At 42.0% G+C, this 25,120-nt stretch overlaps 1 protein-coding gene across 2 annotated transcripts in view; it reads left to right on the plus strand.

Annotated features, from left to right (window-relative positions):
• RAD18 (RAD18 E3 ubiquitin protein ligase) overlaps window positions 1–24,560 on the plus strand; it is a 43,763-nt gene extending 19,203 nt beyond the window's left edge. The window contains exons 10-13 of one of the 2 annotated variants that reach the window (XM_084530972.1): window positions 3,665–3,796; window positions 7,087–7,246; window positions 15,602–15,664; window positions 23,648–24,560. In XM_084530972.1, coding sequence (XP_084387098.1) covers window positions 3,665–3,796; window positions 7,087–7,246; window positions 15,602–15,664; window positions 23,648–23,747 — 455 coding nt within the window. In that variant the 3' untranslated portion in view covers window positions 23,748–24,560. Of the gene's footprint in view, window positions 1–3,664; window positions 3,797–7,086; window positions 7,247–15,601; window positions 15,665–23,644 lie in introns of both variants that reach the window. The other variant, XM_084530973.1, reaches the window with a different exon arrangement.
• The last annotated feature ends 560 nt before the right edge of the window (window positions 24,561–25,120 follow it).

Here is a 25,120-nt window from a genome sequence, read left to right on the forward strand (position 1 = left end):
ACTCTGACATGATTTCTGTGGAAAACAAAACAAAACAAAAAAACTGCATCCTTTATTTGTGTGCATTTCCATATTTCCATACAAAACACGCAACGGAGTGGAGCTATGGAACAGCCTTGCTGTAAAGCAAGGTAAAGCAGCTGGGATAAAACCCATTTTTTTCCTACCTTCATTACAATTTTCCAGGCTATTGTCAAATTGCAAATAACCCCGTGTTGTGTGTGTGTTTTTTTCTTTTTTTCTTTTTTTTCTTCTTCTTTTCCAGTATATGAAGTGTTTTTGAAAGACCAATTAATATTTTGGCTTGATGAACCTGTGGTTGTTTTATATGCTAGGTGGAAACTGCTTGAGCAACCGCCACGGTACGTGCCTGCAAGGTACAACTAACTGCAGTGTCCTGTGCAGCAGCTTCCTTCTGCTCCTTGGGAATTCAGCAGTAGGCAGTGGGATGTTTTCCCTTCAACCCACTGTCAACCTCATTCTGCATTTTTCATGGGCAGGCCTTTATATCAAGGTGTTGTTTTTGTTTTTTTTTAATATATATGTACACACACACAAAAAACAGATATATTTGTTCAGAAAAATTATTCTGCTGCTCTTCCAGTGTATAAGTCATAATTTGCAGTGCGATTCGGATGCTTACTGACCTATGTCTTGTGTTTTAAATATTTTTAATTACATCTGCGATGGTTTGTTACTGAAGTACCTGTAGTTTTACAAAATGTGCGCGGCATGTAGCTGCAGCACAGCTGCGATTTATGTTGTATTTAACAGTGCCTTGTATTGCCAGGACATTTCTTTTTTAACTTGAAAATCCTTGTAGTTACAGCACAGAACAAAGCGACAAAAAATAGTAATACTGGAAAAACTGAAGCACCAAAGGAATTACGTAATAAACGTCCAGGGCTTCAGCTACGAGCACCCAGGACAAGAACTTTTTATTACAAGGAGCTGTTGACCTTATGTGGTGTCTTCAGCTATGCAGAAAGGGAGTAAGTTTGAGACAGTACGTGGGAAAATCATTTAATTTTTTTCTTGTGTGGGGCAGAACTTGATATCGTTCTGCTGTAGTGCAGTTTCCCCTCCCGTGGGTGCAGCAGGGGACGCTGCAGGTCAGACGCAGCGCTGAGTGGGTGATGTCCTGTCCTTGAGGAGCTGCCCTGCCCTGTCCCTGTCCCTGTCCCCATCCCATTGCTGCTGGGAAGATGTGCCTGGCTGCAGGAGGCTGCAGGGCCCGCAGGGGAGCCAGACCCTGCCAAAAGGTCAAGGCATGCTCCGTCCTCGAGCTGCTTGACGTTGCCCCTTGCAGAGGTCGGCAGAACAGCAGTCTCCTGGCGGGCTGTGCGTGCACTGCGAGCCCTCTGCTGGGGTGCTGGGGGGAGCAGGGTGGTTTCTCCTCGCCCCCAGAATCCTCAATTCCCATTCAGCGAGGAACTGGGAAGTGTTCCCTAGCGAGGCTGGGATTTTATAGTCAAAGCAGCTTTGACATCTCCGTGGCTGGTGGCCTGGCCAGACTTTGGAGAGGCAGCAGGGAGCGTGCAGCAGGGGCTGTGCTCTGCTCGCCTTCTCCTGCCTTGGAAGCAGCAGCTCTGCCACGAGGACGTTCACGATGTCCATCAGCCCCTTGTGCCTTTGCACAGGAAACATTTGCAGTGCTTTCTCTGTAGGCTAAAGGCTTTAGCCGAATTAATCTGTTTTTCTCAAAAGGACAGATCTGTTTCTGAGAGTGACTTTTTGTTGAAAGTCCTTCCAAATAAATTGATATTTGCTGTCTTCACTGTAATACATCGATATAAAACCGTGTATGGGCTGATAGACTTTCGTGCTATGCTAGCCGTGGGTAGCTGCAGACAGATATGCTGTTAGAGGAGAAGTTGGTGTATTCTGTCAGAAAAACGATGTGTTCTCCTCGTGCCCGGTGAGCATGAGGTAATCACATCGTCTGTCTGAGGAGACCGCGTATTTTCCCAGCCTGTGAGTAATCTAGATAGGAAACAACACTGCTCTGAGCAAATAGCAGAGGATTACTTAAAACATGCTGAATGACCAAAAGGGCAAAGAACATGCCAAAGAGCAATTAGCTGTGATTAGAGGATCTCAATCAAAAAAAACCACACCATAATAACCATGATACAAAGTCTTCAGAAATTGCTTTACCGCAGAAGCAGGGGAAAAATCCAAAGCTACGTTAAAGCAGCTGACAGAGTAGCTGTGAGATTGCACTCGTTCTCTGTAGTAGGGAGGACAAACTCTACTATAAGGTGATAAAATACGAGGTGTGACAGCCGGGCTAGCAGCATGGGGGTAGAATCTTTCACTTGCTTTTGTTATGTGATTGGGAAAAGTGCACTTCTGGGAGCATGGGGCTTTGCTTGGTCAGCAGGGTCGGTCACATACCGAACGGTCTCAAAAAGCAAAGAACTGGGATTTTGGATTTCATAAATTACAACTGGAAGGTAAATCAGCTTAGAATAAGAAATTTCAAAATTCCTACCTGGGCTTCCCTGCACGTTGGGGTTGGGCAGCGTGTTGCTTTCTGCTCACAGCTCGAAGGAATCCCCGTAATTACCCTCTGTAACGCTGCAGCGTGCGGCTCCAACCACAGTTCTGTTTGGGCCCGTTGCTTTTGAGAAGTGCTCTGTTGGAGAGTCCTGGCATACCTGTGATTTCCAGGGCCCTAAAAGAGAAATGTGATTAGGTTAAACTGGGAGATTTGTAGGAAGAATGGTCAAACAGGCTCAGTGTTGCGGTTAACTGAGGACACCCCTGTCAAGCAGCAAGGCCAGTCTGCCAGATCTGTGGGTACTGTGGGGAAGAAGACGGCACCAAAATGTTGCTGTGTGGTTGGCATTTGTGTATTTAGTGCACGGCAAGCGCTGGAAATCCTTTGCCCTTCATTGCTCCTAGCAGTGACCTGGCATCGCAGTACCAAGCAGTTCCCCAGGCTGGTGCCAGCTCGGGGCACCTCGCTCACCGTCTGCCCCCGCCGACTGGAAGAGCTGGGGAGGGAGCAGCCAGTCCCCGTGGCCACGTCCCGCATCCAGGCTGCACGCAGGGACACACGGAGCGCTTCCCATTTTGGAATAGATGCTTGTTGTCTCTTGGCAAAATATTTTGAAATGGCAAGCATCAGTTACACAGGCCTCCGAGCATCCAAAGCTGATGGGCTGTTGCCTGTTTGGATTTGGTGAGTGACACAGAAGTGAAAAATCTGCTCTTAATTGCAAATGAATCCTCTGAGCAGCACAGACCCTTGTTCTGATTCAGGAGAGAGAGATCATGTGTGGATGCAGTCCTGGTGCCCAAAAGGAGTTGAGTTCTTCATTGATATTAGAAGTTACTACAATGGTAACTGAAATACTTAATTTCAGGGAAAACAAACAAACAAAACCAGATACTAAGAAACAAACACAGTTCTACTGTGCAACAAAATAAGTTTTAATCTGTGCAAGTGTTCTGGACTACTGGGTAACCAAAAGCGTAAGCACTGATTTGGATTGGTAGTAGAATATGAAACTTTTTTGATGAAAGAAAAATGTTTTTAATCCAGTATTTTGTGTTTATTTCTGTTCATAGCCTTTTCACTTCTTATGGTGTATGCTTCGGAAGTTCTGTGGCAATGACCAGTCAGCTCGTTGCATAGTAATGCACTATTGTCTTTCAGGAAAAAAGCACAGAAATGAATTTCAATTTTTAGTGGATCAAGTAAATAATCGGTGGAAGAAAAGTAAGAGGAAAACGGAGAGTGCTGAAATCAAAGAAGAACCAATTGTTAAAGAATTGGCAGCAGGCACAGGTTAGTAATGTTTTATGTAATCACGTAATCCTTCTCCACCACGTGCCCCTTGACCCATACTAATCAGTGGGTTTCCTGGAGAAATGTTCTTTCCTCCCATTGTTCTTCTCCCCAGTCCTTAAGGGAAACAGACAAACAAACAAACATAAAAATCAAACAAACCTTAGAAAGATTGACTGCCATTGATTCTAATGTGATACTTAAACACAACCCATAATAAATTAGAATTGGATTTTAATGTGACGGTGCATGTGTGTGTTGTATTTTAGATGCATAATTTAAGTAGCAGGTGTAAATGAGGTCTGGTTCTGATGCAGATCCACCAAAGTTGCTGATAGTGGGCATGTGGCAATTGGTACCTTTGGACTGAGGGTGCTCATGGACATTGCCTGCCCTCCTGCTTCATTACTGTGACAAGGAGCCAGTAACTGGGAACTGGGAAGGTGTTGGTGTGGATTGGGACAAGTGGGTTTTGTCTTCAGCCTGAAGGAGTAAAATATTTCAGCATCTTTTAGAATGTTTGAAGAGTACGTTGCTTCTCTCTCTTTTTTTTTTTTTAAACTTGCTTCATTTTGTATTTATTCTCACTGTATCCTTTAATACAGTGAGAAGTGGGGATGCACAGCTGCAGTTACTCAGCTCTGCAGATGTGCTTTATGAGTTCAGAGCAGCATCCAGCGCATTTGTAATCTTCACTACCAACAGCACCGAAGAAATACCCCTGTGTGCTTTTATCTTGTTCCCTATAGGCTTTTTCAGTCTCATTTGTTTTATGGTAGTGGGTGCTGCGGCAGTGTGCATTTATCTTAGAATGTGATTTAGAGCATTCCTCAGCCTCGTATTTGCAGAACTGTGCTGTGCTTCAAAGAGAATCCATTGGCCAGAGCTGGATGTGTTCTGCCTGTGTCCTTGGGAAAATGCAGCAGCTCGGTCTGCACTGGCCCTCACAAATCCCTGCCCTTCCTGAGTTGAACTGAATTAGTCTTTGGTATGTGTCTGTTTCCTGTGCTGTCACCTCTAGCAGAGCACTCAAGAATAAAAATAAATGAAAATACCAATAAAGTAGTATGAATTTTATCCTTATCATTTCATGCAGACCTTGATGCAACGCATAATCCTTTCCATATGAAGGGTAAAAGTTAAGGAATGTCAAGTTTATCTCATTTGACATAATTTACAGTGATGTCCCTCATCTGTAGCAGAGACAGAAGCAATGTGTGGTTAGATAATGGGATCACAGACCGAAATATTAATTTGTAGCTGTGGGTCTGTGGAGAGGATGGCTACTCTGAGTTTCTTGCAGCTTCCATGCAGCCTTTTTCTTTGTGCTCTGAAGTGTAAACTTTGAGAAGCTAAGGTAAAACCACACAGCTTTTGCAAAGGAGTGCTCAGGTAGAAAATAACTAGATCAGTCCTATCACCCTGCAGCGTGTTGGCTGAAGTAGACAAGAGCACCTCAGATGGTGCTGACAAATCTGCAAAATGTTTGTTATGCTTCCTGTGCACTGAGCTTTCAACAAGCTTTGAAATTGCAGTTCCTAGGTCTATGCCAAACGTCTGCACGTGATTGACTCTTTGTAAACCACTTAAAAAAAACAAACAAAAAAATATTTAGGGGTGAAAGAACAAATGCCTACAGCCCATTTCCTCCATCATCTTCGTTAACAGCAAATTCCTTTTTATTAAATTGGAAATGATAATAGTGGAAGAAAGAAAACCAGCAGTGAGTTACTGGCTTGCAATTTGAAAGCATTACTACTGAGAACAGCTTCGTATGCATTCCTTCCCCGCTGTATTTCCTGTTCTCACGGAAGTACATGGTAGAATTGTACAGAATTAAAATGTATTTTTATTTTTTTTGTTCTAAACCTTTCTATCTCCCGTTGCTCTTCACTGTAGTATTGGTGGATGTAACTTAAACCTTTCGCAAACTCTTGCTCTATTCCGATGATGTTTTAATCATCCCTTCCTGATTTACCTGATTTTGATTTGCATCTTTAAAATTAAATAGTTGATTTCCAGCCTGTATTTTGTAACTATTAAACATGCAGGTTTTGCATTGCCTAAGGGAGGTACTGTAAGAGTTTGATAAACATTTTTGGTACATTTTGGGTATCATTACTGCCCAGGGTCTTTGCTATTTTTCACATGTTAATTCCAGTACTGTTACATCAGTTAGACAGCGGGCTTGCTGTTCTGACAATCTGCTCGTTTTCTACAGGCAGAAATTTGCCTGCTAATCAATACTCAGCATAAGGGAAAGGACAAACCCTAGCTGAATTCAAAGCTTGTTTAGCTTTTCCACGTGGTAATTACAGCTCTGTGTGGCCTCTTCTGTCAAAAACAGTTTCTGCAGAGGTAAAAAGGTTGAAGTGGTTTGAGCAGCAGTGTAAGTTAGTTCCCAGAAGTCTTCTGCCCCCTCTCCTGGACTGCCTCAAGAAGGATTATCAACGAGCTGAGTCTCGGTGTGGTTTTAATGCTCCTCGCAACTGTCTACTTAAATAACTCATTTGAAAATATTTGTGGGTAGGCCATAAGAACAGCTTATCTTTTTGTATTGTGCTTTCTGCTCCATATTTATTCTCTATGTGGAGAGGTAGAAGGCATCTTTTGAGAGAACTCTTGTTCATCTTCTAATAGATAAAAACATTTGATACAAAAAAAATGAGAATGTTTTTACAGTTTGTTAGCTGTGTTGTCTAGAAATGCTTTTTCCTGTAAAGATAAATGGGAATGACAATTATATAGATTAACATTTAATCTTTTGTAGATGCATAAAGAAATAAATCATGTTTCTTTTGTTGAAAACAAGCTTAGTAACTTGGTCTGTAAAACTTCCAAGCTATCAAGCTGTCTTGTGCAATGGCTGAAGTGATCTGGTAGCAAGACCCAGAGAAAGGAGCTGTCTCATTAAGTGTCTGCTAATTTCTGAAACAGTTTCATCTTATGAAATGTGACAAATATCCTTACCCTTTAATTCTCTCTCTTTGTCTGCATGTGAAACTCATAGCAATGGAATGTCTCTGTTGCAGTCTCTGGTTCTTAGAGGTTGCTTTTTGTTGTTGCTTTTTTGTTGCTGTTGGTGATGTGGTTTTTTTTTTACTGTGGCAGGAAAAGAAATTAAAACCTTTGAAACAGAGTTTGGGGAAGTAAATAAGTGGGAATGAGGCATTGGTTTTCTAATATTTTTAAAACATTTGTTTTTCTTAAAATCTATCTCTAGACTGAAAAAAAATAATAATATTTTGCTTTGTCGTACTTTCCAATCTCTACTTTTTTTTTCTTGGTAGAAGAAGATCTTAAAGAGCATAACTCAACTGCCATCCTTGGAGAAGCCCAGATAGTCAAAGCAGAAACTCCTGATGGCAAAAGCAGCGACCCCCATTCTGCAGAGGAAGGCCAGAGACCAGTCTCTCTTGCATTCTCACAGTCATCTGGATCAACAAGCAGGTTAGTGAGGAAGAGTTTATTCCTGCTGGTTTGTACTCAATTAATTCAAATATGGAAAAACTTTGTTAGTGATGTTGGGCCCTGTATATTTATATTCTTCATCAGAGGGGTTCCTCAGCTGTGGTTACTGATTTACTCTTCTCTGTCTGCTCAGTTGCTTGAGGGATGCAGCTGAAACAGGAAACTATTTAGTGAATTCTGCATGTAACGGCCTGATAGAGGGCTGATAGTGCAAATGTTCCTTTTGGTACAGAAACAGCCAGCAAAATGTCTGTTGGATCAGGAGAATGTTTGGTGTTTCTTTTTTCCTGCATCATCTTCCCTTCTGTTTAAGGATTTATTTGGAGAAGACCAAAAATTGATATAACTGAAGTCTTAATAGCTCTTTGAGCTGAACAGTGCTGTGAGAAATAGAATTTAAATGACCCACTACCGGGAGTCACTGGAAGAACATCACTGATCTTGAAGTCCTAGCATCCATTCACTTTCTTCATGTGTTTAATTTTGCTTACTGAAGTTTGCTTTATTCAAACAGGAAATGAAGGATCAAGAAATGCTTTATAAGCAATGTAAGGTTTTGTGGTTTTGGTAGCTCAGTGCTGATTTTATAGAAAAGACACTCAGCTGTTACTGCTGATAAGGTGTATCTAGGTTTTGAAGATAGACTTCATATCTGTTGAAGATATTTACTTCATAATTTGCTATCTAATACTTTACCAATTGTCAGTGATAATCGTGATCAGTGCTTAAACATCCATTTGCAATACCTGGTGCTATGATCCCAGTTTCTGGAGGAAAAGGGAAGAAATCTAGGATAACTGTTCTTTTGGTATGTGTCTAAAAGCAAGAGAGCTGTCGCCATTCTCTAAGAAAGTGATCTCACTATCATACTGATAACAGAAGGGAGAGGAGGAGGCACCCTTTGCAGGTCTGCATTATTAGGAGGAGAAAGGTTGCTTATTTTTGGAAGTGGGAGATATTGAGAGGAAGTAGCTGAAGGTGATGTAGCAGATTGACAGCTAAGCTAGGAGTAACATTTTCTCAATTTCCCATATATTACACCCATAGCATGTGCCTCTGCCTCCTTGTTCTGCAAATATGAAGAAGAATCCAGTGGGTTGCTTCATCAGTGTTTATTCAAATAACAGTTTAGTTGTTGAAAGATTTAAAAGAAGCATTTTTTTTTAATTCATTTTGATTCACAAAGTGCTTTTAAAAGTCAGCAAGGGGACTAACGTTGCCTTTCAGCAAGGTAAATGTTAAAGAAAATGTGAATGAAAGCCTAGGAAGATACTGGGGGGAAAAAAACAAACAACTCGGTGATTACACCAGCTGTGCGTGAAGCAGCATGCTGGGCACTGGGCCCTTCACTTAGGGGGCAGAAGCTGGCCGTGATGCTTCGTTCCAGTGGCTGTTTTTACACGCTGAAACCTCAACTTCCCAATTTGCAGCTTGGGCTGTGGCTGTTCTGCTGCTGCCAGATGCCTCTGGGGAGGTGTGATGTGGCCGGAGCCTCACGTCTGGTCTGTGTGGTGGTGGTGGCCGGGAACCCAGGCAGAAGCTCTCTCGCAGGGCTCGTGCAAGGCCAGCTCCTGCAGGTTTGCACTGGATGTCACATTTGACAGGTGAACAGATGATAGATGGAGCTGCCTCATCTGCACTGTGCTGCTGGTACAGCTGCCCCAGAGTGCTGATTGTTGTTTTGGTTCCATAAAATAGCTGCCCTTAGCTTGTTTTTCATCCAAAATCTGAGTGAGATGTTCCTGTCCTTCACTGCTTTACTCAATTTATTTTTTTGAATGCAATCCAACCTTTTGGCATGAAGGACCTTGGAAAATCTGGAATCTTAATCTGACAGAGTGAGAGAGTTTTTCTTTTATTAGCTCATCCAAGGAGTCATTAAATCTGTTTCACTGCCAGTTTGGTGTATGAAGGACATCCTGACTGACCTTCCCTGCAGCCTTTGACATTACGGTTAAGTTCTCGTTCTTCACCTTTCTCTGTTGGCAGACGTATTTTTATTATCCTAAAGTCTGGATGAAAGAGTGTCTAAGAGACTGTAGGAAAGCTTGCTAAAGGATATTAGCATGTAGCAGCTACTAATGGTTTGAACGTACTTTCATGAAACAAGTTGGCAGACTTTCTTGGAAAGTGCATTTGTTTGCGTTATGTCTGGCTCGAGACAAGGTTGTTTATTCCTTCTTTTTATGTATTCACTCTTTCCAAGTGAAGTATTTCCATAGATTTCTTGAACCAAACACAGGATCTCACAGTTGTAAAGACTGGTGGGTATACATCACAGATATTTGGACCTTCTTTAAAAAACTAAACCAAACAAAAACCAAACCAACCAACCAACCAAACAAAACAAACCCAAAAACGTGCTTAATAGCTCCCTGTGGCTTTCTCTTAAATTCAGCTCCTGTGGAACAGGACCAGAATTACCAGAGTCTGCAAAGAATTGTTTTTTCACAATCTCTGTGGGATTTTTTCTTTGCTTTCCTACTTTGTACGTATCCCCTAGTTTGTATGAGTGGTGCATGTTTATTTATTTTTATTTCAATTTAGGGCAGTTTGCTTAACCTTAAAAGCTAGCTACTGCACCGCTCAAGAAGTTCACCAAAGAAGTTCAGAAGTTTTCAGAAGTTTTTTTCCTATTATATTCTGTATTTTTGTCACTCTCTGGCTGCCATGGGGTTAATGCTTTAAGTTTAATGCAAATAAATGGAGCACAGATTAAAAAAAAAAAAAAAAAGAAAAAAAATGAATGGTTTAGATTTGGGGGGTGTTCAGTACCATTGTGCTATTGTACCAAGAAATGGTTTTCTGAGGCTTACATTTTATTTCTGATAATAAGAGGATATCCTTTGACAAGGCTGAACTTTTTTCACATTGAAATGTCAAAACTTGAAATATATTTGGAAGTCCAAATCTGTGTGCTGCACTTTTATGGAGAGAGCACTTCTAAACGGAGGGCTGATACTATGATGGATTAAAAGAAAATTAGGATTTTGGGTGGTGTATAGAACGAAACAGAACAGCCTTAAATCAGAGAGCTGACAGGCTTGTTTTATGAGACATGCTGCAAGTAAATTAATGATTCTTGTATTCAGTTGTTTATAAGAACTCCTGCCTCTTTTCAATCTGATATAAATATTTGAATTTCTGCATTGTACAGCTAAGGGAGCAGTTGGTCAATATTACAAATGAATGCGTTTTATAGTAATCGCTACCGTGCAGGTATTATCCAGAAGTCGTTCCTTTAACTGAGGAAATGGAAACTTTGCACCTGCTGGAAAAAAGGGACAGGCTACAGCAGCGATCCGGACAGGTTTGGTCTTGGCATAAATGGATGGTCACCGCAAATTAGCAAAATGCTCATAACAAATAAGCAGCAAAACAAAACCTTGACCTCTAGAAGATACTTTTTAACAGCTATGAAGTTGTATATAAAGCTTTCACGGAACTTCAGTGCTCCGTATAAATAGTCCCACTGCGTTCTTTTACTTTCCGGGACTGAAGCCAAGTTTTATGCAACTGTTTAAACAATAGGAGAATTGAAGAGAGGCTAGGTAGGACAATGATAAGCCAGTTAATGAGCCGTATAGAGGAAACGTTCTATTAAAAGGATTTTATAAAATTGGGATAACACTCAGCCATTAAAAAAAATTACTTCTCTTTAAAACTTTGGTGTTAGAAGAAAATGTCAGTTCCTGATGACTGGAGTGGAGGACTTGCAGCAGCTGACAATTCGTCTTGGTGGCCTCGTCCGAACGGTATCACGTCGTACGGTGAAACACGGGGATTTAATTCTGAAGCCCTGGCTGAGCAGTGCTGTATGTGTAGCTTGTATAAATCTCTCTGCCTTTGGGATACACAGAGCCGCTGCAGCTTCTGCCAGGCGAGGTTCTTGCCCAAGCAAGGGGCCTCATTTGCAGTAAGTGTGGCTTTCGGGCACTGAGCTGAGAAGCTGCCCATCAGGATCTAAGACCTGCATTTAGCTGGTCGCTTACTCCTGGCTTTAGGCGCTTTGCAGAGCGTGAGCTTCAGCTCAGCAGCTGGAGCAGACGTACCGAGGGAGCTGTGCTTCAGCTGCCGGCAGTCGGGAGGTCCCTGCATGGCAGCACCCTCTGGAAACCTCTCGGTAGGCACCGGCTTGGCGGGGTGCTGACAGGGCAGGACAGCTGAAAAAGCTCTGTGGGTTCCTGCCCTGGCAGCTGACTCAGCCTGGGTTTAAAGAAGGCATCGTCCTGAGCCCTGGGCTGCCCATCCCTGGCACATGAAGGCAGTACATGAAATCTGTTTTCATCGGGAGGAAAGCTGTCTTTCTCAGTTCTTGGTACAATTTTGACTTAATAAATCTTGTGCTGCTTTGGCTCAGAGAAGATGAACAGAACAATGTTAGATGGGAGCAGTTCATCTTTGATTTTTTTTGGCCTCATACGAGGCCATTGTGGAAGGATGATGATACTTCTCTGCTATGTTGTTAATTCATACCTTTCTTCCAAAAACTGTGAGCTATAACATATGGGCAGAGAACAGCGAGGCCTGGCAGAGTCCCGGAGAAGTCATTTCAAACAGCAAGAGCCGATGGCCTCGGGGGAAAGTCACGGCATGCGGCGTGTGTCCAGGGACATCAGGCTGTAGTCACAAGTCTGTGGCCAGACTGGTAAGAGTGATCCAGCAGATCTCTTCCCTTTCTGATGACAAAGCCTCAAAGACATGCTCTTGAGCTGCGGAGGAGGCTGTTGACAGCCAAGATAGCCTGGAAAAAGTCAAGGAAAACACTGGCACAGCGGAACCCATGGAAGGTTTTGTATAGGTGAGGACCCTCTGTGGGGAAGGAGTCCTGGGAAGGTCCAAGGCTGGCAAACCTCCAAAGACAGGGAGATGAAGCAGAGCTCGGTGGTGCCTGCAGTGTGTGATCTGAAGAGGAGGTACAGGCAAGCCAGGGAAGAGCGTGGTAAGCAGCTGCCCCGGGATGTTACACAAGACTCACGGCCCCTCCAGCAGCAAGCTAATGCTGCTTATTGCAGGCAGCCTAAACTCTTGGAAGGGGAGGTGGAAGCAGGATAGAAAGGTTGAGAAAAACTTTTCCTCGCTGCTTGTGGCTGGATATTCACCTTCAAACGACATTGGTAAATGAAAGATCCTGCAGTTCATGCTAGCATAAAAAAAAAAAGAAAAGAAAAGGCAAAAAAAAAAAAGCACCGTGCACGTGCCAGAGCTAAGTACATAATGCACAGCAAGATGGACTGATTAAAGGACACTGGCTGTTCACCATGCAGCCAAGAAGGAACTTAATCTGCCATAAAATAAACAATTCAAAGAGACATTTGCTCCTTTCATTTTTAGAACGAGACATGTTATTCACACTTACGTCAGCTTTCTTCTCCCTATTTTAAGGTGGTGTGCTTATATTAAATTTTTTTAAAAGGGGGGGAGGGAGAAGAGTAAAATCCAAATGATGGTCTAGAAAAGAATAGTTTACCCTCGGCTGTGTATAAGTGCCCAGAAGAAACTAACCTGGGGCTGGGGAAATGCTTGTGATTGGAGTCATGATCTGCACTTTTTTTTCCAACCTGTAGACATGAATGAGTCTCAGAAATGAAACCTCTTCCCACCCTGTCACCATGGTTGTCAGCCTTTTACATCTTGAGCAGTTATGTTTCTGAACGCTAATGGTATTGCTGTGTAAATTTAATATCGATGGTCAATATTCTTTTGGGGTAAATATTCAGTATTTCAATAAATAGTTCAAAAATGGCTTTTGATTTTTTTCAAGTGTACTGCATGTTTAAGAATTTTTTAATTAGCAAACCAGTTCCTGTCTGCATGGGGGAAAAAAGGTGTATAATAACTTCAACTCAAAATCAAGAGATTGCTTGGGCTTTTTTAAAGAAATTGCTGTTTAGCAGACTAGATACAGAGAATTATTTCAGCGAGTGACTGCCTTGAACGTGGAATTGTTTGAAGAAATCTGGAAACAAAGGACATTTTAGCCATAGCTGAGAGGTTCATAGCCCTGCAGCGTGGTTTTGTACAGCGATGTGCCTGTATCCTCAGTCTGTCAGCACAAGAACAGTAAGAGTTGGTTCACTGGGAGGCTCCGATGGCTCTTGCATTGATAGCCCAGTTTTATATACACGCACATCCTAAGGTGGCAGGTAATTCCAGTACATTTTGTGCTCAGTTTTCAAATAGTTTGGTAGGCATGAACTGTGAAATACAAACGCAAATTATGAGCTTGCATTATTGTTCTGAGTGGTAGCCAAATCTTTTCACTTTTATTGTTTTGCTGTGACAAACATAGTGATAAATGATAAGAAGAGTATATTTTTCAAGGCAAGAAAGTACATGATGTTCAGGCATCAAACCTGTTCTTTTTCTATTTTAGGGGACTAAACACACAAAAATATCCCTCTACCTCTATTTTTAATGTAACCGGAGCTTGAAGACAGGATTCAGAAGTGTAACTCATTCCTTGGGCAGCCAGTTTGTGTACCAAAAATGAGTTTTTGACAGAATTAAATTTTTCAGAGTAAAAAACCCCACTAGATTTCAAAACTTTTTCCATCCACCATTGTTTCTACAATGTGCTTTACCATGATCTTCCTTTGAGTGTCTCATATTAGATTTAGCAGTGAAATAAGAACTCCTGCTGTGTCTCAGGGCTCCCTGGCCTTCTCCCCAAGCACTTGTACATGGGGCTGGGATTTGGGCTGCACTTGCTCCTCTTCAGGTATTGTAAGCGGTGGGATTGTTTCATCTCTGCATTAATTTTGATTGGTCCCTATATATGCAGTTACTGCTTTTAATTTTAGGTGGCTTTATTTCCCAATTGAAACTGCTCTGTTGAGTAACGCTCGTAATGAGATAGATTTATTCAGCAGTTCATAAAAGTTCCTAGGGAACCACAGACAAGTTTCTAAAATTGCACACACAACTTTAAAATCCATTTTGTTTCAAAATAACGTTCTCCATATGGCACCAGAGCTTTGTGTATATTTTCGGATTTTTTTTTTCCTTTTTATCTTTATGACTAAATGTCTATGTATTAAGGGTGTCTGCTAGGCTCCGCCGGTGGTGTTTTTCTCCCATGCAGCCCCATCAGTGCTCAGCAGTTATTGCCGCAGTAACTGCTCATGGCTCATCTGGCGGATCTGGCTTCGGAGGGGGAATGGGCAGCAGGAGGAGACACATGGGTAACGGAGGAAGAAAACCCTGCCAGCATGTAGGAGTTGCACACCATTTATCCGTTTCCTGAAAGAAAGCCGCAGGAGCACAGGGATGGTGTGCGGAGATTGAGGATTTGGGGCTGGTTTTCTTACTGTGTTTTAAACAAACACAAACACTGTTATCTGTGTATAAAGTTATTGCACTGGGGCTGTATTTTCACAATATTTGTCTGCTGGCTTCTAGCAAATAGGATTTTTTTTTTTTGAAACTTTTAAAGCAAACCCAAGAGAACTGGTGTCCAGTTGCTGTCCAGTTTCATGGTTTACACTAAAATCTCCCAACTGTTCCTGTAACATAGTTTGTCATGTAATTTCTGATACAAAGTCAACTGAGTTGCTATGCACCTTCTTGAAAGATTTCCAGAAAACCTTTTCCAACTTGTTGGTCGATTTCCCCAATCCTGTGATTTGACAAATATTTGGAAACTTCACAGCAGTTTGTAGCATGTAACCTGAGCACACAGTAAAAGGTATTTATAAATAAACAACCAGAATATTTTGTTCACTTAATTCAGATTTTATTGAAATACTACACTTTCTAGTGTTTTTTTTTTAATATTAAGCATGTGATGTCTGACTTCACTGAACTCATACTTGCAGTTAATTAAATATGTACAGATCTGTGCATCTGTGTGTGTTTGTGTGCATACACACACACACAAAGGTAAGAAACGATATCATGCACCATCATTGCCTGGTGCATGCATGGAAGCAACCGTGTCACGTAGTCCTCTGAGGAAATGTGTTAGCCCAGCTCCTTCGGGAGCTGACGTAAAGCCGTAGTTTCTCTAATTGGAGCAGGAAGTAAGCCAGCTACTCTTTATGATTCCAGATGGTTGTTTAGACTCTCTTCCAGTGAGTGTTGTATAACTCCTCACTACTGGAAAAGCTCTAAAAATGCATTTAAATTTTATATAGGCCTAAGTGTTTATAGCAACAAATTAACCGTAAAGACTTAACGCATTTATATGCATGGTCTTACACAAGCAGTCTGAGATGACGCTTTTGTCTCTTAGTACTGCGACAGTTTGAATTCCTACAGAATGAATAGTTTTGTCTGGAGACCTTTGGTGTAGGTGCTGCTAAAATAATTCACTTGTTTTATGTTTCCTTCCAGCTCCAGTTCAGATATTTTGAGAGATCTGGAAGAGGCTGAGATTTATTCAGTGTCATCTGACAGGTGAGTAGAAATAGATGGGTGGAAAAGTCCGTAAGGCTGATTTCCAGCCTCTTCCAGTTTGTGGAATCCTATGTTTTCAACAGAAGAGGCAAATGCCACTAAAAAGTCAGGTTCATGGAGAATCTCCACAGTTATGTAGTTTGTACAGAGGATTTGAATTGCAGGAAAGTACTGTATGGATGTTCCAGGTCACTAGCTGAAAATCATTGTTCTAAGGTGTATTTGAGTATGAGAATGTCCTTTTTTTCTTTTTTTTTTAAAGAACTGATTTTTGTAGAAAACTGAAAGAACCCAATCTTTTATTATATTCAAAGCTGTATTGTTGTCAGTCTTACCTACATCTCTATGTCAGTTGAATATCCTAGAATTGTAAGATGTATTTTGATTTACTTCTGTTTGAAGAGAGAAGAACATGTTCTTGTTTTAAAATCTTAATATCTTATTTCTCAAAAACAAAAATCCCCTTCTGTTAGTGGTAATATGTAAAATTTGGGTCTAGCTGTACAAAGAAATACTGAGAAACTGCCAAAGATTCCTGAAGTGACCCAATGAAATATATGAAGGCGAAGAGGAAGTATATGGATAGATGGGTGGTGGGGTGAGTGAAGGGATAAAGAATTTTGTAGTAGTGTAGTGTTAGATCAACTGTGAAGTTTTGGTAGTTTTTGTACAAAGGACCAGGAATGAAGACTGATGCAGGCTGCAGAAGTAGTACTGTTTACCCTTGCAGTTGAAGTTGGCTTGAACTGGAATCTCTCTTTGAATATCACATCCACTTCGGTACTTGATCTTAGGAGAGCAATGAGAACTGTATCACATTTAATTCGTAGTCTGCTTTTTAAAGAGTATTTATAACACAAATTTCTCTATCCACTATGTACATATGTGGTCAGTAGATCATGACATCTCTAAAAATTCATGGTTAATGACATAAGTAATATTTGAAACTCAAAACGTGTGTGTTTAGACATCTGATGGATATTAAGGAGCATTAATGGAAGCACTGACAAAGCCTTGATTACAGCAGTGCCAGAGGTGAATGCTGAAGTGCATCAGTGGGAAAGCAGAAAGTAATCATTAAGGCTTTCATGCAGAGACAGGCAGCGCTTTGGGAAAGTGAGTGGTGTTTACTGGAAGGACACTTACAAGCTTACTGCATTTTGTAGTACCTGCAAGTAGCTCACTGAAGACGGGCAGTGGAGTATAAAATACTCGGCTGTGTGTATTGTAGGTGCTAGGCGTAGTTCCCCTGGTGATGGTCACCTTGGTGGTGTCGCCATTTGTCAAGATGACAACTGGCAAAACTGTTTTCTGCAATACTGCATAATGTGCCATTGCTTAATTTTGGCATTTGTTGCTCCGTGCATGGTTTAGAAAAACGGTTCGTAGTGGAAGAAGAAATAGGAATATCAAATATGGAAACTGTTCCTTAATGGGGTGTTTCTATTCAGCAGAGTTGGATGCTAACATCAGTTACGATATGCACCCACAGCAAAAATCATCTGTCACTTTGATAATTTTCTTCACCCCCAAAACTTCCCAATCACTTGTTGTTTTCATTTAGTTGAGTGATAATGAAGTTTGGCCAAGCTGGTAAGTGCAGACCAATGTTAAGTAAAGCAGATCTACAAATTTCATTAAAGCTGTTGTTTTTTCTCTTCACTGCAGAATGGGATCTTGCAGGCAGCAGAGTGGTACAGTAGGCGCATGGTCAAACGAGAGCTTCGCTCTGGCAAGCTTAATATGTGAAGGCATAGGCCAGCATACCAAAGAACATGCAGATGGTATATTTCATAAGCAGCACAGATTTTTATTTTTTTGAAGTTGAGTTGTGCCAGAAAAATAATCTCTCTTTATTTTTGTAAGAGTAAATAATTGGATATTTGCAAAACAAACAATATGGAAATTTCAGCTTCTGGCATTGTATTTTAATGTACTTTTGAACGTAAGATAATTAACATTCTGCTTTGGAAAAATGTAGGCACCAAAGCTAGAAATGGGCTGAAATTAAAACAGTAAACCTAGCCTTTCACTAAATGAGATTTCTGCTGCATTCTCTGTTCCAAATAAATTGTTCTTGCAATGGCAGCTGTACTTTGCAAACAAACAAAACAAACAAACAAACACACACAAAAATCGTGCAACCACAAAAACCCACAATCCTCCTAATTCCCCCCCAAACAAACAACTGAACCCCCCAAAAAATCAAGAAGGTGTTCTTTGTAAAGTGGCAGGATCAGTAGTCTGAGCGTTGTTTGCCTTGGCTGTGTGTTACGTTCTCGTGGAGCCTTCCAGCCACTTGGCCTGCTGGCTTCGAGGTGCATTGCTGTCCTGCACCTGAAGAACAGTAACATTTGCAAAGGATGAAGATTATTGGAACTAAGATTTTTTTTTTCATGCAGAATAAAAGCCAGTGGCTAAGGGCCAACTTGAATTTCTGTATGGGAATGCCTTTTCATTAACCATTTGAAATTTCTTGCTGAGCTTGACAGGTATAGTGCGTTTGGTCTAGGTCTGTTCTCGGCTTAGGTTCATGTGCAAATTGTGTGCTGAGGAGAATACTTTCAAATAGTCCCGTATTCACAGACTTTGCAGCCTGTAATACCTGTAAATCCCAAATGACATTTGGTATTAGGGGATGACCGCTGAAAATCAGAAAATGTAACTGTGTGCAGCCCCAGAGAATCTCACTTTGGAGGTAAGCACCATGTTGATGACAGGCCTGGCTGTGGAGCTTGCTGAGGCTTCTGTCATGGTAAGACCAAGGAGAGGAACCTATCACTATTTAAAATGCAAATCCTTATCATTGCTCTTAGTTTAGCATACAAAAGGACAAGCTAATATTGCTCCACAGCGTGATGTTAAAGCAGGATTTCTTTGTTAACTGAAACAGAGGGAATTGTTTTCCTTATGTAGATGATTTGGTTTTGTCACTACTCTTACAAATAGTATCTTCTAGTCATGGCATGTTTGGATCTCGGTTGATGTCTGTAGCTTCAGTTTCTGAAAGAAACCTCATCTGCAAAAGTTGGTCGGACTGTAACCGTGTCTCTAGCTGTAGTGCATCTTCTCAGGTGGCGAGATGTGTTCAGACGGGGGAAGTTCTGATCCTCTGGGTGTTGTGCGTTTTTCAGGGGATACAGTGATTTCCTGAGCATCTTAATTTACTTGATAGATCTAATAAAGAAGCAATAAGCATTCAATATTCTGCACTTAAAATAAATTGTGTATTTTATGAAGCTCTTAATGAAAATTGAGACATTACATAAATTCCCTAGAGACTTCTTTGATTTCCACTAATTGTCTTATTTTGACACAAAGAGATTAGAAGGTAATACTCAAAAAATAAACCCAAGTATTATTGTATGATGTACTTGCTATGTAGTTGTGGAAGTGCACAGATGGAGCAGATTAGGGATATTTTAGTGGCAATTTGGAGCATATTTTTAGCAAAACTTCATCCTATTCCTGAAACTTATTTATGCACAATTTCAGTGTTCTGAGCTTTCAAAACTTTTTTTTCCCCTTGCATTTCTCATTCTCTGTTCTGAAATAAATCCACTTGCTGTGAAATAGTGCTGTAGGGACTACATATGTTCACATCACTCTATCTGATGAAATTGAGGCAGTGTTTCAGGTTCCAGTAACCTCTTGGTGACCACTTAATGAAAGTCTTACAGTTCCATGATGTGCATGTCAAGTAAGTAGTGCATGACTGCTGGCCGAACTGCAGGTTTCGGTTGGCTCTGTGGGCAGGACCAAACCTGAATGCCTAAAAATTGAAAGGTTTTGTAGTGACTTTACCATTCACAGCTCACCTATAGCTGTTCGTGAGAGCTTTTAATGAAATTCCAGAGGTGAAGCCTAGTGGGTATATTTCCTATATGACTGTGTCGCGTGGAGAAAAACAAGTAAACAAATACATAAAAGGACAACCAGTCATTACTTGTTCTTTGTGCTTTGTTACAATGAAAGATCCCTGTCTACCTCAGAAATGTGCCACGGTGTTCTGAGAAACAAATTTACTTCATCCCTAAGGTAAGGATGGCAGCTTCTTTGTTTTTTTTTTTTCTTCTCTTCCCTCTCAAGTGTGGGATGCTAGAAGTGTCAGAGTTGGGGATAAATGACTGTGTAGTATCTTGTCAGGGTAGTTTTGTCCCTGACCAAGCCAACAACATTATTACAAAATGAACCAAAAAACACGGACAGGGATCTGACTTTCCAAAGGATTAAAATCTGCACATTTCTGCAGAAGGCCCCAAGCACATTTGTTTTGTCTTTTTAATATTGGTGGCGCTGTGCCATGGGACAAGCAGATCAAAGCCTCAGAGTACAAAAATGTTCTTATCCTAATGAAAATGAATGTAACCCAAAGCTGGATCTATTTTAAAACCCCTTAAGAAACCAGTCTTTTGTCCTTGTACAAGGAGATGTGCTTGGTACCTGCCTCCTGCTCCCCCAGCTGCACGGATGTACCTGAGCTGGTGCCTGTTTCTCCCACGACCCACAGCTTTTACTGCTCTGTGCTGCTGGTGACAATGGTTTTGCAGAATTCTTGGTAGACAAGTGGCTTTAAGTTCAAGCTTAGAAACAGTGGAAGGTTTTAATCCTTCAGATACAAATTAAGTTCCTGATCCTAAGCAAGCATCTTTGTTCAGGTAAGTGTTAATAGCTGAGGCACAGGGAATTGAATCACATGTGACCTACTCCTGGAGACCGCTGTGTAGCTGAATACCCTGTTGGCTTCAGTGTTTTGCTGGCATCTAGGATTATACAAATGCTGAAGACTTTGCAGGTTCATGGCATGGTAAGCATTTCATTTCCATGTAAGTTAATTCCTCATCTGGTTAAATGCTATTTTTTTTTCCTGATGTTTGCATTCAATCTCAAATTCAAAGAAAAGTAGAAAATACAAGATTTTCTTATAAAACAAGATCTGGATTTAAGTGACGTCTGTAAGGTCATCTGTAAAGTGGTTGAAGTACTTCTAAACATAGGCATGAGCACTGCTGTAAAAAAAAAAATATGTAAACGAAAATAAAAATCAGTTGTCTTCTTGTGTGTGTGTGTGTGTGTGTGTGCCGGGCACAACTGGGCCCTTGTGAGGGCTGTGTTGTGTGGTGTTGTGGAAGGCAGCAGGGAACAGCTTGGCTTGTTGTAGGGCTGCGCTCTCAAGTGCACACACAATCAGTGAAGAAAATGGAAAACAATACCGAGGGGCTCGGAGGGTAATAGTGAAGAGCAAATTAGATGAGCAATCCTATTAGAAAATAAAATTGCTTGGCTGTCTGTGCTGCCATGTTGCTTGTCAGGAATGCTCCATAACAGAGCAGGGAGGGAATTAGCTAATCAGCTCGTTTGTGATCTGGAATACTGCGTTTATTTCTGGCCAGGCAGCGAGAGATCTTGGGAAACTGCTGGGCTCTGCAGAAGGAGCAGCAAACACAGGAACTGGTGGAGGTTAGAAGCAAGTATAAAAATCTGTAATCTGGGAAAAAAATCTTGCTAGATAACTAAAAAGAACTGAAGTTGTTTAAAAAAAAATCATAGCATTTACATTTAGTCCTGCTCCTAAATGTTCTTTTGCTGTATTGATCATATATTTATATTTTAAATAATGTATTGAATGTCAGGAATTATTTAGCAGTTTTCTGTCAAACTCTAGAGAGGGTGTTTCAAGCTAGACCTCAACAATTCGTTAGTAAATCAGCGATACAGTTCTTTCCAAACTTCTCCAATGTGCCAATGGTATCTGATAAGATGATCTCAAATTAAAAAAAAAAAAAAAAAAAAAAAAAAAAAGATGAGAACCTTTCCTTTTTTCACTGCCCTGTACGTGTGCATTATCTCTGCTCATATATAGCCAAAAAATGTCTTTGGGCAACTGCAGCAACTACTTCCAGGGAGGGGAGCATTGTTTAATACGCTTTTAGCTTTGTTTAATGCAATTAGGTTTTGGAAGGAAGTTCCTTAGGCTGTTCCGTGGGGCTGGTGTCCCCGGAGCAGGTGCTGTGCCGGGGCAGGAGCTAGCTGCTCGCTGCCAGATGCGGTGGGTACCAAAAGTGTGGCTGCAGTGCTCCAGCTGGCTACGGCTGTCCTAGCAAAGTGCCCCAGGATGGGAAAAGCAAACGTGCTTACTGGGTGGTGCACTGACAGCTTGCCTGCCTCAGTGCAGCTCTGCGCCCCTCATCCATTAGTGGCCAAAGCCGTGCGCTCTGCAGGGTGGCTGGCGTGTCACTGCCACGGGGTTGCTTTCCCTGCAGTGCTTCTGCGGTGTCATTCATCAGGGGCTCAGCAGTGAGCTCAGCCACACAGCTTAATGCTCCTTCGCTCTGTCCTGCGTCTGCAGGGTTGGGCGGAGAGGCCAGTGCTCCCTCACCTAGTGCTGCCGACACGGCCCGCGTGCCACACACCAGTTGGTGTGAGCCATACAGAGAGCACCGGCTCCCTTGGGTTGGTTGAACATAGCTAAATCAGAGCTTTGTTTAAAGGAAAAAAAAAAAAAGTTGGCACTCCTAAAACATCCGTGCATCACTTTATGAATACTTCCATCAGCCTGTGTGCTTTCGGTTGGCATGGGGCTGCTCTTGGCAGCGCACCGCTGTAATGAGATGTTTCAGAGGGCTCGGTCCTTGCATTTGCATTGAATTTAATTAATGGAAAACTCTGAACTATGGCAGAGAAAAAACTCATTATGTATAGCACATACATAATGAGTTTTTGCTGATACCTGATTTCACCAAGTTTTAAAACCTCAGCTGCTTCTGGGTTAAAATGAGTGATCCTTTCCTCTGAATGGGTGCAGGGGATCAAAACTGGGGAATGGAGGGGAAAGCTGAGAGGGGAGCGCTGTCGGCTTCTGTCCTGATGCATTACAGAAATCATCTGTAAGGTTTGCAGTCTCGAGGACTGGCTGGGGCTGTGCAGGGTGATACGTGTGTGTAATCCCTGCCTCCTGAGCACTGCGGAGCTGTGGGTCTGCCTGCACTCCTGGCTGCACCTCGGTGCCAGGATGCCAACTGATCTTCCTGGAGGTGGGTGTTGATCTCCGAGACAAGAGCTCTGTTCCCATCTCGATGCTGAACTGAGCTGTGAAATGCAAGTCGTTCCTGCTCCGCTGTGCTAGCATGTATCTGGCTGCAGTCAGCAGGGACACAGACTTTGGCGTTTGACAGTTTTCCATTGTTATTTCCAGTTGTGAATGTACTCATCCTAGCAAATGGTTTAAAAAATAAATAAGATTGTGTTTACAAGGAATGTTTAATTAGTAATAGCTATTGATGGACGAGAGGTATCTTTCATGTCAACACCACATAGAGTTTCAAGCTCTCAGGCTGGCTGATGGAAATTTGCTGCTTAATTTAAATATGGCTAGTTTTTATTGTTTAAATTAACTCTGTGACTAAAAAGAAAACACTTCTTTGAGTTTCCAGTGGAAAATTCTTTGTCCATAATGAGAAGAACCTCTGGCGAGGGGAGCCTGTTTAAAGATGGGAGTCCTGCAGGCTTTCCTTGTTGGGGAGCCATCGCCATCCCACTCGTCCTTTCCCTCGGTGGCTGTGTTTCGGGTAGATCTTACTGATACGACAACCTCATGGCTTCACCAGAGGCTCTTCTCTTTTATGGATAAAGCACTTGCAAGGTTGCTGCTGCTCTGTCCTGCTCCAGTGCGGGCTGGTGATGGAGGAGAGGTGAGGAGTGCTCTGTGCATCCTGTCCTGCCACCGGCAGGGCATGTCACTGCCCCCAGTGCCTGGTGGCATGGGGCAAAACAGTGCCAGGAGTGTGTTCAGGGGACTGGAGAGTGCGTGGGTGCTGTCATCCTCGAACAGAGTGGTATTTGTGTTCATCACACGCAGTAACAGCCCCGGGTTGTGTGTGCCTACGTGCTGCTTGCAGTGCTTTAACACAGCCTTCAGTACCTGCCATGCTTAGAGCATCTCAACACCAAAACCTTTATTTTTTTTTTCTTTTCTTTCAGCAGCCGTCTTCTGGATTTGAGAGTTAACAAAAGGAAGTCGTGTCAGCCCAGACTGCCAGGAAAAGATCAGCTGCTTCCCAAGAGTAAGCGGAAGAAGAGCTAGTGTTGCAGGGCTGCGGAGCTCAACAGTGCAGAAGAATTAAGACTGAGAAATAAATCTTATTTTTTTCCTGTTTCCAGTGTATCTAGGTACTTAATAGTAAGCACTGAGTTTTTGCATAACTGCCATTCAAACTGCCTTAAAATAACCAGACGAGCGCGCTGACATTTTTTGTTAGCAGCACTGTGTGCAATTTAACTTCAGCCCTGGGATAACGTCCTGGGCTCCTGCTCAAGACGCTCGGTGAGCTCTCCGCAGCCAGAGGAGAGGATCTGTGCTTGGCCCTGTTCCTGCTCGCATTGAGCAGCGGCTTGCTCTGCCCTGCTGCAGGTACCTGCGGGGCAGCGCCTCGCTCGGGGTCGCCACGTGCTGGTGCTGCTGTGTTCCAGCATGGACAGGAGGGACACGCGGGGGGACAGTCCCCAGCTCTGCCCCAGAGTGGGGTACTTTGTGGCTCTGGCTGCACATGACTGTATGAAAATCCTTGCTCTCTTAAAATAAGAGGGCATGTCGGAGGAGTAATAGATTTTTTTTGATTCGGTATAATTTGATTTTTGTAAGTGGAATAAACTGGTAACTCAAACCATTTCTGTTCTACAGGAATACGCAGGTTTTGAATATGCCCTTGTAAATATGTTCATTCCTAAATGCCATTATTTCAGTTCAGTGTCCTTATATTTGATACCTGTCAATTTCTTCCAAGTATTCTAGCTTTAGAATAAATATTAGCCGTAAAAGGTGTTATTTTTCTTAGAAGATGATAGAGCTTTGTAATGAAATAAAGCAATACGAATTAAAGTCAACCTGAACAGCAGAGCAGGTTCTTGATGACTTTGCATGGTTTGTATTCTGCTTACAAGCTGTAGTTTTAAAAATGGTGTTACTGAACTCTAAAGCTTTGGTGGTAGCCTTTCATCATGAGCTTTGTAGAGAAAGCACTAAATCTGTGTAAGATTGAGGTTCGTGTGTCTTTGGACTTCAGACTATGGCTGCAATTGGGACTATGCATTTTGCTTTCAGAAATATTCTTCCCCAGGCTGTGAAGCAGGCAGTATTGTTGTTTATACCTTTTGTGTTCTTTGATGCTGTAATTCACTGTCATACACAAAATAGCCTCAGAAAGCTCAGTAATACTAGAACATAAAACATGAGATTGGCTGTAAGGAGGGACGTGAATACACCCCTAACACGGTGTGCAGAGCTGTGCTTTTTGGCCTTATGTTTGCTCAGTGCACACCAGCTGTGGCTGTGTGCAGCTCTGAATCTGAGGCGATGTAAGTGCAGTGCAGTTTGGGACGAGTCACAAAAACCTCCTGTGTGTTAACACAGGTGCAGCAGCAGGCATTTGGGATACTGAATCTCCTTCTTGGTTTTAA

This window comes from Aythya ferina, assembly GCF_964211825.1.
Source record: "Aythya ferina genome assembly, chromosome: 10".
Lineage (NCBI taxonomy): Eukaryota > Metazoa > Chordata > Aves > Anseriformes > Anatidae > Aythya > Aythya ferina.